The sequence below is a fragment of the Uranotaenia lowii genome, chromosome 3 (assembly GCF_029784155.1).
Source record: "Uranotaenia lowii strain MFRU-FL chromosome 3, ASM2978415v1, whole genome shotgun sequence".
Classification (NCBI taxonomy): Eukaryota; Metazoa; Arthropoda; class Insecta; order Diptera; family Culicidae; genus Uranotaenia; species Uranotaenia lowii.
The window spans coordinates 315,271,274-315,285,978 of NC_073693.1; the positions used below are offsets into that span (position 1 = coordinate 315,271,274).

Here is a 14,705-nt window from a genome sequence, read left to right on the forward strand (position 1 = left end):
TACCCATAGCTTTCTCCGCATATTGTCATCAAATCGGTTTTAAAAGTCGGTCTTTGGCAAAGACTTTTAAAAAATGGAATCCGGTACTTTACGGCACAACAAAAACAAAACAACCGCGGTTAAATGCGTTAAATAGTAAACGTATTCTTCTTTCTATCTCCTTTTTCCATCCATCTGGCAGAACGACCGCGGTACTCAAATTTCAGCGAAATTATTTTAAATTGACCGTCCTCGCGTTCTACATTATGCGACGACGATAATTCTTACCAGCAATTTAATTATTATCACATCAACCCAAATACCTCAACTCAACACTTGAAAACAAGACTACATAAAATGGCGACTACTGCTATTTTTAGCAGCCCTCTCCAGCACACGGTAGAACAGGGTAGAACCAATCGTAAAATATCGCGGTTATCAGAGAGAGAAAGTTGCACTCAAAGCTGCCAGAAAAGGACGCTTGAAATTTGACGCTTGTGATGACATCGACACTGGTTTACCAGTTTCGGTGTTTTTTTACCGAAAATTTACGGCAAACCGATTTGTTTACATAAAAATAAACTAACTTCGGTAAATCAAGAATCGATTTACCGAACTCGGTAAAAACAAGACGTCAGATTGATCAATTACCGAGATATTTCGAATTACAGAACAGGTTCTGTAAACTAAATTACCGAACTCGGTAGTTTTCGTTTACTGTGTATTTTGATATTTTCCAATTGTCCTAAACACCTCACTGAAAGCGTTAGAGTAGTGCTGGGTATACTAAGACAAAACAACTTGACCCTGAACAAGGAAAAATGCGAGTTTGATAAGCAGAGAATACGTTTTTTGGGGCACGAACTAGATGCGGAAGGTTTTCATATAGATGAAAAGAAAGTAGCTGATCTTCAAAAATTTCGGGAACCACGTAACGTATCAGAACTTAGGAGCTTTCTTGGGTTAGCCTCTTTTGTAAGCTCATACATTAATAACTTCGCCGATCTCGCTAGTCCTTTGTGGGCCGTGGTATCTAATCAATCTTGGTCTTGGGGAGAAGAACAAGCAAAGGCATTTCAAAATCTACCGTGACGCTGGGATACTTTTCGGATCAAGATAGAACAATACTTTATACTGACGCTTCGCCTGTTGCGCTGGGTGCGGTGCTTGTGCAAGAGAATAGCAACCAACAAAGTCGGGTTATAAGCTTTGCCTCCAAATCTTTGACAGCAACTGAGCAAAAATATGCACAGAATCAGAGAGAAGCGTTGAGTGCTGTTTGGGCAGTCGAACACTTTTCGTACTTCCTGTTAGGTCGACGATTCACATTGAGAACCGATGCAAAAGGAGTCGCATTCATTTTAGATCGTTCAAGGGAAGATTCGAAACGTGCCCTAACAAGAGCGGATGGCTGGGCGCTACGCCTAAGCCCTTATAGATATGATATTGAATACGTACGCGGGCGGGACAACATCGCAGACCCTTCCTCGAGGCTCTATAACGGAACAGATGAACCATTTGAAGAAGATAACAGTCCTTGGGAAATAGCAAGACTAGAAATAAACAGTTGTCAGTTTCTGACTGAAAGTGAAATCAGGGAAGAGACTGCTAAAGATGATGTCTTAATTCAAGTAATGCAATCATTAGACTCAGGAGAATGGCCTCAACAATTACATAGGTATCGAGCAATAGAAAAAGACCTCCATGTTAGAGAAGGAATCGTTATAAAACAAGGTTGCACCGTCATACCTTCATCGTTGCGTACTAAAACGTTAGAAATCGCCCATAGGGGCCACCCAATGGCTGCGAAACTAAAGTCCATTCTAAGGGAGCGTGTATGGTGGCCTGGAATGTCAACGGACGCAGGAAAATGGGTTGCTTCATGCCAACCATGCGCAACGAATGGTAAACCCGAAAAACCAACACCTATGCGTCGCATAATGGCTCCAAAATCATCCTGGGAAACCATTGCCATAGATTTCAACGGACCATATCAAAGGTTTGGTGGAATTTACGTACTCGTCATCACGGTACTTGATAGCCCGGGTAGTAAGGTCTACTAGCTTCGAATCAACCAGGAAGGTACTTGAAGAAATCTTCTCCCGAGATGGATACCCAGACAGCATAAAGAGTGACAACGGACCTCCTTTCAATGGCGAAGAATACAAACAATATTGTTCTGAACGCGGCATTAAAGTGATTTCGTCAACTCCACTATTCCCTCAACAAAACGGACTAGTTGAGCGTTATATGAAACTGGTCAACAAGGCTATGGCAACGGCAGTTTCTACAGGTAACGATTACAATGAAGAATTGCAAGCAGCTGTACAGTCACACAACGCAGCGGCGCATTCCGTTACAAAAGTGCCCCCTGAAGAAGTGATGTATGGGAGGAAAATTAAAAGATGCCTGCCTCTTCTAGAACGCGGAAACGTTTCGCATGATGAAACATTACTGAACGAACGTGACCGCAAAGCGAAAATAAAATCCAAAGAAATTGAGGATAAGCGAAGAGGAGCGAAAGAATGCGCTGTTAAAATTGGAGATACAGTTATCATTGAACGACAGGTACGGTCCAAAGGAGACAGTCGATTTGGTCCTCAAAGATTTGTCGTTTGTGGTGAGGACAATGGCAACCTTCTTCTCAAAGGAGAAAATGGGCAGACTATCGAGCGTCATGTTACAATGACCAAGAAAGTATCCGAATGGCGGAAATCCCCGACAATTCCTCTTGTAGACCAAGAAGAAAATGAAACTTCTTTACTGAATCGCCCATACAGAAATAAGAAAGCTCCAACATACCTCGGGGATTACGTGTAATGCTGTAACAGTTGTCCAACAAAAATATCGATACTTAAATAAAATGCAAACCATTATAACTATAACCATTTAATATGTTCTTTCGTTTGTTAAAGGGAATGCGAAAATCCAAAAAAAGGAATAGAGCAACGTTTTTTTCTTTTATTCATTTTTTTTTTTCTTTTAAGTAGAAGGGAGATGTGACGCACACGGAACAGTTCCTGACTTTCGGCAACACTGCAGCTTTATCGGGCTAACAACACCCTGCAGGACTACCAACTGTGACAGCACAGCTGTCATCTTTCAGCCGCCGACCAAATGGGAAACCACATGGAATCATCCTCTTTTCCTCGTGGACCGTCGACCAGGTTGGACGCACTTGGACGATTCCTCTCCGGTGGCAAGCAGCCACACAGTGTTGTATAAATTTAACGGGCTCAAATCTTTCAAAATGTGCTTCAAGTGCCAAAATTTCTACCACTTTTTCTCAACACGGGAAACTTGTTTTAAAAGGATACATATGTTTAATGTTTTATTAATTTAGGTTTTCATGAATTTTTGCTTTTGTAAGTCTGGACAAAAATTTACCTTGTTTTTGCTAGAGCCCTATTTAAGGTATATTGAGCTTTCAAATCATAATGTATAATCACAGATGGACAGATGTAATATTCGCTTCAAATTTTTGCTAATCGATCAAAACTATCAATTTTGAAGTTTTGATAATTTTAACACGTTCGTCACCAAGAGAATTTAAGTAGGTTTACTTGCCGAGCCCAAAAAGCGTGGAAGTAAAGAGAGGGAAATCCGAGATTTATCAACTCGTGGTGACGGAAATGACCGGCTAACTTTACTAAGAGAGCGTCGCCCGTTTTTATGTGACGGGCCTCCCAGGAAATACACCCGGCCCCCAAATATTGTTCCATGGCGACAAACGTGTTAGCACGTTATGAAATCGATTTCATTTTCCAAACGTGGTTACAGAAACTTGAATTCTTTAACAATAAAATCCACTGAGCAGGCCTAATAATAGGTGGTATGAAAAAACCCTAGCAATTGCTTTTGCTAAACTAAATCGAGCATTCGAGCAGTCGCAGAAAGCAATTGCTTCGGTTGATATGAATAAAGTTTTTTCTGACAGCTGTTTTCTCAGTCAGGAGATTTTACTTTTAGAACAAGCTAGTTTGGTATGAATAAAACCCAAATCTGAAGCAATCGCTCGAGAAATCTCCTAGCAATTACTTTATTTTCTAAGCATGCTTGGTAGCAGACTTTTCCAATAAACAAATTCTTCAACAACGTCATGAATTTATAAAATTAGCAATATTACACTGCAATACAATTTAAAAAGGCATTTTCAACATAGATAAAGAACAGTCGAAGTGATAACCCAACTTTTTTCATATTCCTGTTGTTGTATGAAATGATTCGTCTAAGATGAAACAAAACAAATCAATTAGTAAATATTTCAAATTAAAAAAATCCGGCTACAGTGGAAGAAGTCCCAATCGGCTTGAAGTTGGAAGAAAGTTGTAATAATTTAAAACATAATTCAGATCTCCCAAATTTATATGATTTTTTATAATTCAATGATTTAAAAAAACATCTTAAGTTAAGATGCACGCCTATTGCCTATTTTTTTTTATATATCGGATTATCCCGATCCGAGAACGTGTGGGAGAGCTTATGATAAATGTTAAAAAGCTAGGCCATTTTTTGTTTGACAATATTCAATTTTCTTTAAACATCAACATACGAGCATGTATTGACTTAAATTTTTCCGATCGTTCTTACACCCACCACCCGCACCGTCGATTTCATGGCTATTTTAGTCGTGCTTTTCATTTTTTTTATTGTCTTCTTTCATTTTACTTTAGAAAATTTCAGATTCTGCTGGTTGGATAGCTCTTTTTTTTGAAGCAAAAGCTATGTTCTAAGACTTTAGTACACATCTGCTAAGCAAATGTTTATTCATACCAAACTAAGCAAATGCTTTGGGCTTTTGCTTTGCTTGATTTCGAGCAAAGTAAAAGCTACCGAAGCAATTACTAAACCTTATTCATACCACTAAATGTCGTTCCGAACACTAGCGCCACCAGTAGCAGCTAGAACAAGCCTCCGTAACCAGTTGTTCTACTTTCCACTAGGTGTACTGAGTTGTGAGCAAGCTTCCACGCAGTTGGGAAATTATTGCTAACAAGCTTGCGTTCTATTAAAGGTGATGCAGAATTTTTAATTTTTGAATAGAGTTGCCAATGAGCTCACTCATGTACATAATAAAACAAAATAAAACCAAATCCAAAACTAAAAACGAGTTCCTAAACGCATTATTTAAATTCAAGTTTTTGCCGTTTTGATTGACTAAACACATTAAGGACCGTGTATGTCAAAACCTTGGACCAAATTCTAAAAATTTAGTAACTATCTGATTTGAGTAACCGAAAGTATTGTGTTCCATTTGGCTGAATTGCGTCCTATTTTTAAATTTATAACATTTGAATTATGCATCTAAGATCAGCACATTCGCAATCAGCGGAAAAACGAAACATCTCGTATTTGGTCCGCAATGTGTTAAAATTTTGAGCTGGACTTAACTTTCGGAAGGCGAAGAGCAAACTTTCAATGTAAAATTTGAGCAACAACATCAGATAAAACACGCATTGAATATTCAATTTATTATCGATTGTGGAAAAAATCTTTAATATCTTTCGACATTTTCAACTGAAAATTTAAGAGCAGGTGAAAAACAAAATCAAATTTACCTGAAACTAACAGGCAATTTCATAATGAATCATTTCAACGTGAAATCAGCACCCGAAAAATGGGCCACATTCATTTTTATGCATAGAAACACTAAAAATCTGGAATGTGTGAATCTATCTTGGGGGGAAATTAATTTAAATAATTTGTAAATTACTGCCAGAAATTTCATCAAAAACTTAAAATTTGAACCCATTGAAATCCTGAACAAACATTTTGGAAATAGAACTTACAATTCATAGAACTTTTCCACAAGTAGTAAAAGATAGCTATGAATTAAATTTAAATTATTCATTTATCAAATTTATAAGTAGAACATCTAATGCATGCAGTTCAATTATTTTAGAAATCTACAGTCAGTAAAACTACCATTTTTAGTTATATACTAACTCAAAATTTTCGCGCCTTTCCAATATAATCCAATTAAAGTTGTTTTATGCAAAACTTTGCAGTGAAAGGTTTAATAAAATAAAGAATAAGATTAAGATAAAAAGCCGTCTTGACTTGATAGATAAAATAGATAGAAATTGATGATTTCTAACAATTTGTCGTTTAAGACTTCACAATATATTTGATTGAAATAAAAATTAGATTCAGAGAAAGTAATAAGGTTGTTTTCAATATCAAATTGTAAGCTAATAAGTCACGTTTAAATTTTGCGCTTTCAACAATGATTGAAAATCCAGGAGTTTGCTTTAAAAAAGCTCCTGATATTAATGATTTTGCAACTAAACATGGTTAAGTCAAAAGCCAAAACGATCTATTTCGGGCTACCGGACTTTTATTTACAACCAACATGCGCTTCAATTTACGAAAAACTTTATTCCTCATCATCAGCTGGGATTCCCAGCTCAGCATTGGTCCACTTAGCCGGATCTGGGTAGTCGAATTCTCCCTAAAATTGTAAATCACAAAAACAATCATCTAGATGTGTAAAATTTAACGAGATTCAGCAACTCACCGTAATATGCTCGTATTCATGGAACAGATGCCACAGAACCCACCACCACATCAATCCTCCAGCGACTTGCGACAGAACACGGGCAGCCGTTTCCGGCTTGGGACCGTTCATCCGGTAGGAAACACTGGAAAATAAGGCAAACAGCATTAACAAAAATCCATACTAGGATTCTATCAAAACAAACTACATATCGCAAATTACATAATAAATTAAATCGACCTTAGAGAAATAAACTGTACTTACTCGTGTCCCCCGTGACGGACCATTTGCTGCCGAATGGCCGGAGTCACCGACCGGGAATTGGCCACGGTGCGATGCAGAAAACGACCCAACAAAGCGGCACGGGAGGAAAGCATTTTGGCTTTTTACGAATTCCGGTCAGCTAATGTGCGAATGCTTTTCGCTCGAATCCGTGAATTTTTGTTTTGAAAAAGTGACAGCTGAATGGGAGCAGTTGGGGTCTCCATAAATTACGAAGATCAAGATAATTGGAACAAATTAATGGTGATTTTAAAAAATCCCTTTTAGCTTTTAGAAACATTTATTGTAGATGTTCCAATGAAAATTTGATTTGGAAATATGACTTTTCGATAAACTTTGAGAGAATAACCAATTTCTTTCTACAAAACAGTATGAAATTTTCAAATCGTTATAATTATTTCAAGGAGGAATCTATGATTGACCTACATCAACACACTAGCGCCACAACAAGGCCAAGGAGAGAAGCTTCAATTAGTAAAGAAGTTACACCTAGTGAGTAGTAGAGCAACTAACAAATGCACGCTGGAAAAACTCCTGTTTGTAATTAAGATTATTTATAAGAATCATAAAAGATTGCATGAACTTAGAAGAAAATTAATATATTAAAATTTGCCGTTAAGGCCCGCACAACATATTTGAAATGTAGGTAATTCGGTGTTTATTATCAAGCCTCTTTCAAATCTTAAAATATTCTCGTTTTATCATTTACTTGAAAGTAAGATTTATTCTTATAGTTGGAAGTAATTTTGCAATAAACATTATAATGCTGTCTTTGAAAAAAAATTAACAATTTTGTTCTACTTGTAAAGTAAGTAATTAAAGTGTCTTTTATTAGCAAATTGAAAGTACATAAATTGATGAATATTCTTTATTGCTCTTAACCAAGGTTGCCGAAAAAAATTCTGTGTTTTAAAAAAAAAGTTCTGACTTTCTGTAATTTTACCCAAAAATTCTGTGATGGTTTTCTGTGACGCTATTTCCTCTAATTTTAATAAAAAACACCTTGTGGATTACGTTATTTTTCCATTTTATTTGGGAAAAATCAATTAACATTACCAATTTCATATTTTTTTTTGCTAATTCAAAGTAAGAAATCTAAATTTTCTACTGGCTTAAAAGATAATAACTTTGAAAATCTATTCAAAATTCAAAAATTCTGTGAAATCTGTGAATATTTCAAAATTCTGTGTTCTGTGACACAGATTCTGTGATAAAAATTTGGTCAAAATTCTGTGAAATTACAGAATTTTCTGTGATTTCGGCAACCTTGCTCTTAACACTACAAGTAAGCGCCTGGTGTTATACTACGATCTACGGGTTGTTGTATTTCTACTATTTTTATCGCCTGTTTGTAGACAAAATAATGAAGATGAATTTAAGACTTTCATCCCACTCTTAAAGCTTCTCATGAAAAATGTCGAGGAGTCGAAAAGGAAATCAAAAATAAACTTTGAGAATGAAAACACGTCCTTCGATAATTCTTTTGATTTGTGACGATTTAACAATAACTCAAGCTGAAGCTTCGATTATTTGAATACTCATTTCGTATTGGAAAATGAAAGTGATTGCTTCCGGGGAACTGAGATGGAGAGATGGAATGGAACTGATCAAAATTCCTCGATAACTGCACAGTTTGCAACAATTTTAAACAATTAGAACAATTTCTTTTTTTTGGAATGTTTGGAAAGTTTTGCTAAAAAGCTCGAATGAAAAAAAAACCAAAATTCAAATTAGAGCCTATAATTGACTGACATCATCAGAAAAACGGAAAAATCTATATAAAAAAAATAAGTTTGTTTATATTTTTCCTGAGATTTGAAAACATCGTAAATTTGTAATCTCTTTGACGAACGCTAAGTGTATTCACTGTAGGAATCAGATATTGTGGAGTTTTAAAATATTAGTTTATGATTTCTGGAGATAATAATGATCAAAGTGGAAAATGTGTGGCGCTTTTTCAATACAATAAAATGAGAAAAGGAGAACCAAAAAATGAAAGGTTTGAATTCATAAAAATGCACATGAACAACATTTTGGTTAAATACGCAAGAAGTCCCTAACGATCATTAACACGTGTTTACCTTCGACCTTTCAGAAACATTAAGTCCAAATCAAAACAAACAAACTCTTCAATCGCTGTTCAGAGTGGTTCAGATGACTGCTGGATCCTAATAAAGAGTTTTCAAATGGCCCCACCGGTTTTGTAACCTAGACATAATTTGGTAACACACTTTTCCATATCAGTTAACTTTTCGGACCAGAGCACCGAAAAAAACAGTGCTCTAATCAGAAGTTGACCTATAATTCGTCTTTCCCGAAATTTGATAGCTTACGAAAGTCGAAATCAAAACAACACAGGCCGATCTTTTTCCTACCGAAATGAATATAAAAGCAGATGTTCGGACCTGACTGGACGTTAGTCCAAATTTTCAAGTATTCTTGGTCACTTTCTTCAATAAACAGTTTTTTAAAAGTGAGTGTTCTGCTGATAACAACCGTCTAGTGTAGAACGTGGTTTTCAAAAATCCCACTTCGTTTCAGATGAAATTCCTGTGGCTCTTGACGTTCCTGTTGGCCCTGGTTGGAGCGATGGCCAGCGGCCCCGGATGTCCGGCCGGATTTAGCCGCAAGGAGAACAACTGTGTCGTGGCCCGGCCTCATCACGGCGAGTGCCCCAAGGGATCGAAGTACAGTGCCAAAATTAACCTCTGTGTGCACAACTGAGGCGGGTTTGTGATGGATTTTATTCGTGGTGGAGTCTTTGTTTTGTAATAAATTTTAATTTTTTTAAACACACTGTGTTAAAATTTCTTATTCATATGTGTGAAAATTAATTGTGATCGATCCAAATCCTCTTCCTCAACCTAGTCATTGTCTAAACAAAGGCGTTTAGCTTTAAAGGTGATACGGTCAAAATTTGGTCGACGGAAAACCCGTGTAAATCGGTGAAATCGTTTATTTAAAAAATCAAATTAAATTTCTTTTTAAAGTTTAATTAGTATAAAATTCAGGAAAAATATTCAGATAGGCTTCCGCTTTTCCAAATCCGAATTGCCGGGCCTTACGCTTAATCCCTGCCATCAGATTTTGTACAGCCACCTTGTCCACCTTCTTCGCTGCAAAAAGCCAATTTGCCTAGAACTGCTGCTCGTCCTTAGCAGTTTTTTTTGGTCTTCTTTAGGTTCCGCTTAACAATAGCCCAGTATTTCTCAATTGGGCGGAGCTCAGGCGTGTTGGGAGGGTTCTTGTCCTTGGGACCCAGCTGCACGTTGTTGGCGGCGTACCACTCCATGGACTTTTTACCGTAATGGCAAGATGTCAAACCCTGCCAAAACAGTACGGAACAACCATGTTTCTTGAGGAAAGGCAGCAGACGTTTATTTAAACACTCTTTCATTTAAATTTTTTGGTTCACAGTCCCGGAAGCTATGAAAATGCTGCTTTTCAAGCCACAGGTACAGATGGCTTGCCAAACCAGATATTTCTTCGCGAACTTTGACAGTTTTATGTGCTTGAAAATATCTGCTACCTTTCCCCTTCCTTTTGGCGTATAAAACTCCTGTCCCGGAAGCTGCTTGTAGTCGGCTTTGACGTAGGTTTCGTCGTCCATTACCACGCAGTCAAACTTCGTTAGCATCGTCGTGTACATCCTCCGGGATCGCGCTTTGGCCGTCGTATTTTGTTTATCATCGCGATTTGGAGTCACTACCTTCTTGTAAGTCGATAGTCCGGCTCGTTTTTTTGGCTCGATGCACGGTTGTAGACGATACGCCCTGCTTATTTGCGGCATCTCGGAGAGAGAGGTTAGGGTTTCGCTTGAAACTACCGGCAACTCTCATTGTCGTCTCAGCGGCATCCGGTTTTTGATTTTCCCCCGATCCAGACTTCCTGGCTGTCGACAAACGTTCCCCAAACACTTTAATTAAATTTGTAACGGTTGATTGCGTGCAAGTAGCTCGGATTTTCGCGATGCACGAGCAAAATTTTGATACGCTGCTCTTCTTCCTTGGACGGCATTTTGACAACTGAAGAGTAAATTCAAAAATCAAAATAAGAGCAACATTCTACACACACACACACCTTCAAAATGAGGGGTGTTCGGGATTTTTAAATGCAAAATTGAAAGAAATACGTCAAGTTGATAATGTCCAAATTTTGACCGTATCACCCTTTATCCATCACTGGGAATATTGGAATAAAAATAATAGAATATTTGAACCTTTTCAGGAAAAGAAATCCTTTCAATAAATCACTTTTCTTTGCCGGAAGTCTGTTGAAAGTCAGAAGTCCGGACTTCCGAAGAAAATTTAGTGGTCACTCTGTAATATTAGGGGAGAGTGGGGATACTTGATTCCCTTTTCTTATTTTGACCATATCTTTTTGGAAAAAATTAGCAACTCGCCGTCTTTGACATTTTCTGACAGCTTTTAACTTCAAATTTCTATGCTCCAAAAATTAGAATGATACTTGAAACCGTTGATGAACTAGAAGCATTTTCGTGGGAGTAAAAAAATTGCGATTTTTCTGAAGTTAGGGGAGACTTGATCCCCTTGAGACTTGAAGCCCTAATCGTTGTATAAAAATCTAACAAAACCCCAAGATAGAATGTTAATTGACTATTTTGGTCATGTTTGTTCTCATTTCACAATTTATAGCAGACATAAGAAGAAAATTCTATAACTTTGTCTCAACGCTAATAACATTGCATACTTAAAGGCGCTATTTTTTAAAATAAAGAGAAAATTAATTATTTTGCTCTTTTCTTCGGACAATTGTTTGATAAATATTAGTTTTTGGATAAATATTAGTAATTTCGTAATCAGCTATCATAACGATCAATTCAGAAGAAGAATATGCCGTTTAGAAGGGGGATCAATTGTACCCAACTCTAGGGGATCAATTGTACCCATAATCAACATTTTAGAAAACTTTTTTCTGGAAAAAGTTGAGAGTTTTCCATTGCTTTGAAAATATGGCATTATGAAGTTCATTTTAAGCTCGAACGATTGATACATTGGAATAAATATTATTTTTATAATTATCCAATGTAAGGAACATTTTAAAGTGATGAAAAAAGATCTTCAAGTTACATTTTGTGAAATTTTTCAAACAAAGTTCAATTACTCAAACAATTATTTTGTTAAAATTTTTTAAACTACAAGCATTGTTATTTTGCTCATTTTTTCACATTTTTCTAGAACATTTGATCTTTGTAAGACATTCCAGTTTCGAGATGTAGCTAAGGAATCAAGTATCCCCAGGGATCAAGTATCCTCATTCTCCCCTATCGCTCTAGCACTAAATTTTACTTGGAAGTCCGCACTTCCGACTTCCGACAAAGAAAAATAATGTACTAGATTGTCGGAAATCTTTGTTCTGCAGTCAGTTCAACGAAGAAAATTCTATAAATTTGATCTATGTGTTCTTACAATATTTTAGAATAAGCCTAAAGTAATCTAAACTATTAAATCTATTCTTATTCCCATCCTTAAATAAAGTTTTTAGCTGTTAAACATTCTGGTATGTTTCGGAACATTATGAATTATGGTTCTCGGTTTCTGAATTTTATGATTTTAAACTTGAATACCAACTTCATCGAGGATTTCCCGTTTGATCTCTTCGAGTAATTGAAAAATGCCGATTCTAGATGTTCATTGAATTTTAATTTAATTTACCATTTGTAAAAATCGGAAATCAGGATTCAGTCGTGTCATTGACTCAGTTTTGGACGCACTTGTTGATGCTGGAGTCCAGCGTGGATCCTGGAGGGCATCTACCGTTAACGGGATCAGCAACACAAGTATCGGTATCCTGATAGTGGTCGAATCCGGGACGGCAATGATGGGCCACTGCGGTTCCCAGCAGCAGGGACAGCACGATGGTCAAAACCCAAAGCAGCTTCATCTGAAAAGTTTTTTTTTATTTGGAAAAATTAAGAATTTTGAATGCAACTTATATGTTAGAGATCTCGAAACTTACGATTCTAGATAAGTGTTGTACAACGTTTCAAAGGTTGAATTCAACTGTGACTGTCAGCTTTCTCTTCTTCAGATTATATAGGGTAAGATAATTGAAGGGGATTTTGGGCAGGCAAATTAGAATCTACCTGTTTTATCGTGAATGAAATCATCACATCTACAGCTCGAGAGAACCAAATGTTGCAACTTTGAATGATTGATTGACCGAGTGATTGTCTCCTGCTCGTCTTTCTTGACAAAGGTACACAAAGAAAATTTATGATTGAAGTTTTGTATAATTTTGAGGGAATAAAAACAATTAGGGGAATAAAACATTCTGAATTCCTGTTTTGAATGCAACATAAGAAGACTATACTCAAGCAAAAATTGTAATTCATGAAAATCTTGGCATTTTCTAATGGAACAAATATTTACTGATGCTTTTCCTTTACAATATTACGCAATTCTAGACGAACATTATTGTATGCAACACTTTTCAACTTCAAAGGCTTCTTAAAACTTAACGTCCACAAGTAATCATACAGCTTGCATATCAAAAGTGTTAAGTTTGATGGGTCATAAAATTAGCGTAGTCAGAAAAGTTATTGATTTCACTAGTTATTTTTAATTTAACAAAAACCTGCGATTTTCTTCCTACTAACAAAAAGGGGAAAGTTGCAACAAACTTTGTTTTTAATGAAAAATCAAAAGAAATCGTTTGAATATTTATAGTTTTTTTTAAATATATTTGTGATGTCATAACGCATGGAGTACTAATTGCAGAAATTTTTGATTTTGTTCAAATTGAATTTTACATTTTTTTCTGTCAAAAATGTTTTCAAAGAAAAAGCATAATGGTGCTGCATACATTTAGGGGTTAAAAATACTACAAAAAGTTCTACTAGCCGAAATCTTAAAAAATAATGTTTGGATGAATGAAATTTTGAAATTAACTATCGCGTGATGCAAAACAATCATATCCTAGAAAATAGAAACTAGATTTAAGAGGATAATCTTTGATTGGCATTTTGATGCATTTTAGCCTAGACTGGTAACTGATGAAAAAAATTAATAAAAAAAATTGATGATTATTGGAAAAAACATTTTTACACCAAAATTGTTGGTATTAGATGATAAAAGCAATATAAAGTTTGTAGGTATACTAGGTAAAGTTTTTACGGCATCGAAAAAAAAAGTACAACTATTCCTAGTTTTTTTTAAATTTTTTTTATGAAAGTCGAAAACTTTAAAAACTATCTCACAATGTGAGAAACTATGTCATCATCATTTTGTTATCATGAAATGATAACTTCATTACATTTTATAAAAATAAAAATGAAATAAGTGTTGTGGTATACAAATGTTGCATCTTACCCAATAACTTTTTGATATAAATACTATTCCAGAAAATCAGACTGAATAGCTTTCAGTGTTGCTAGTTTCTTTTCATGGAAGATAGAATTCTCTGTTTGGGGCGTTATAACTATTTTCTCTCTACTCCTATCGCTTTGTCTTGTCAAACAAAGTTGTAGCCAGAGAAATCAACAGTAAGCTTCATATATTGAAATTTTATTAGTATTGCGTGAGAACAAAATATTCAAAAAATACCAAAAACGTGATATTCTCCGAAAAAAATTTCGTGTTTTTCCATACCAAATTCCAAATCAAAATCCGGGTAACTAAATTTTATTTTAAACAACTTCAAAAACTCTGTCGTTCGATTTGACCAGAAATGAAAACGTTTTAGACTACAGGGTTTTTGAAATTCGGAAAAGGTTGCAAAACGACACACCCTATTATTCACCGCACTTCTGGGTATTTATGGCGGCATTGAAATTGTTAGGTCACACAAGTAATCAATAATGCCGGGACTTGCAAACCGGTTGCTGGTATAATTTTAATTTTAATTGTGTCCATCAATTTTGCAGCAATTATCAAACCCAATATCATCGTAAAACTGTGAACTTGAGTTTTCAAAAGTTTGTTCCCTC

The 14,705-nt window shown here is 35.9% G+C and overlaps 1 protein-coding gene and 1 long non-coding RNA gene across 2 annotated transcripts; both read right to left on the bottom strand.

Moving 5' to 3' along the window:
• Positions 1 to 6,294: 6,294 nt before the first annotated feature.
• LOC129757419 (NADH dehydrogenase [ubiquinone] 1 beta subcomplex subunit 2, mitochondrial-like) lies at positions 6,295 to 6,928 on the bottom strand. Its single transcript, XM_055754636.1, has 3 exons — positions 6,740 to 6,928; positions 6,497 to 6,620; positions 6,295 to 6,430 (listed from the first exon to the last, which is right to left on the bottom strand). Exons 1-3 carry the CDS (start codon positions 6,850 to 6,852, stop codon positions 6,356 to 6,358), a joined length of 312 nt encoding a protein of 103 aa, XP_055610611.1. The 5' UTR covers positions 6,853 to 6,928; the 3' UTR covers positions 6,295 to 6,355.
• A 5,470-nt stretch (positions 6,929 to 12,398) lies between these two features.
• Positions 12,399 to 12,878, bottom strand: LOC129757161 (uncharacterized). The gene is made up of 2 exons (XR_008739634.1): positions 12,737 to 12,878; positions 12,399 to 12,661 (listed from the first exon to the last, which is right to left on the bottom strand). It is a non-coding gene; the product is annotated as an uncharacterized LOC129757161 (long non-coding RNA).
• Between the last annotated feature and the right edge of the window lie 1,827 nt (positions 12,879 to 14,705).

Coding starts and splice junctions, on each gene's coding strand:
- LOC129757419 (XM_055754636.1), bottom strand. CDS start 6,852: ATGCTTTCCTCCCGTGCCGCTTTGTTGGGTCGTTTTCTGCATCGCACC. Junction 6,621..6,739: donor GTCCGTCACGGGGGACACGA/GTAAGTACAGTT, acceptor CTTATTTTCCAG/TGTTTCCTACCGGATGAACG. Junction 6,431..6,496: donor ATGAATACGAGCATATTACG/GTGAGTTGCTGA, acceptor TTACAATTTTAG/GGAGAATTCGACTACCCAGA.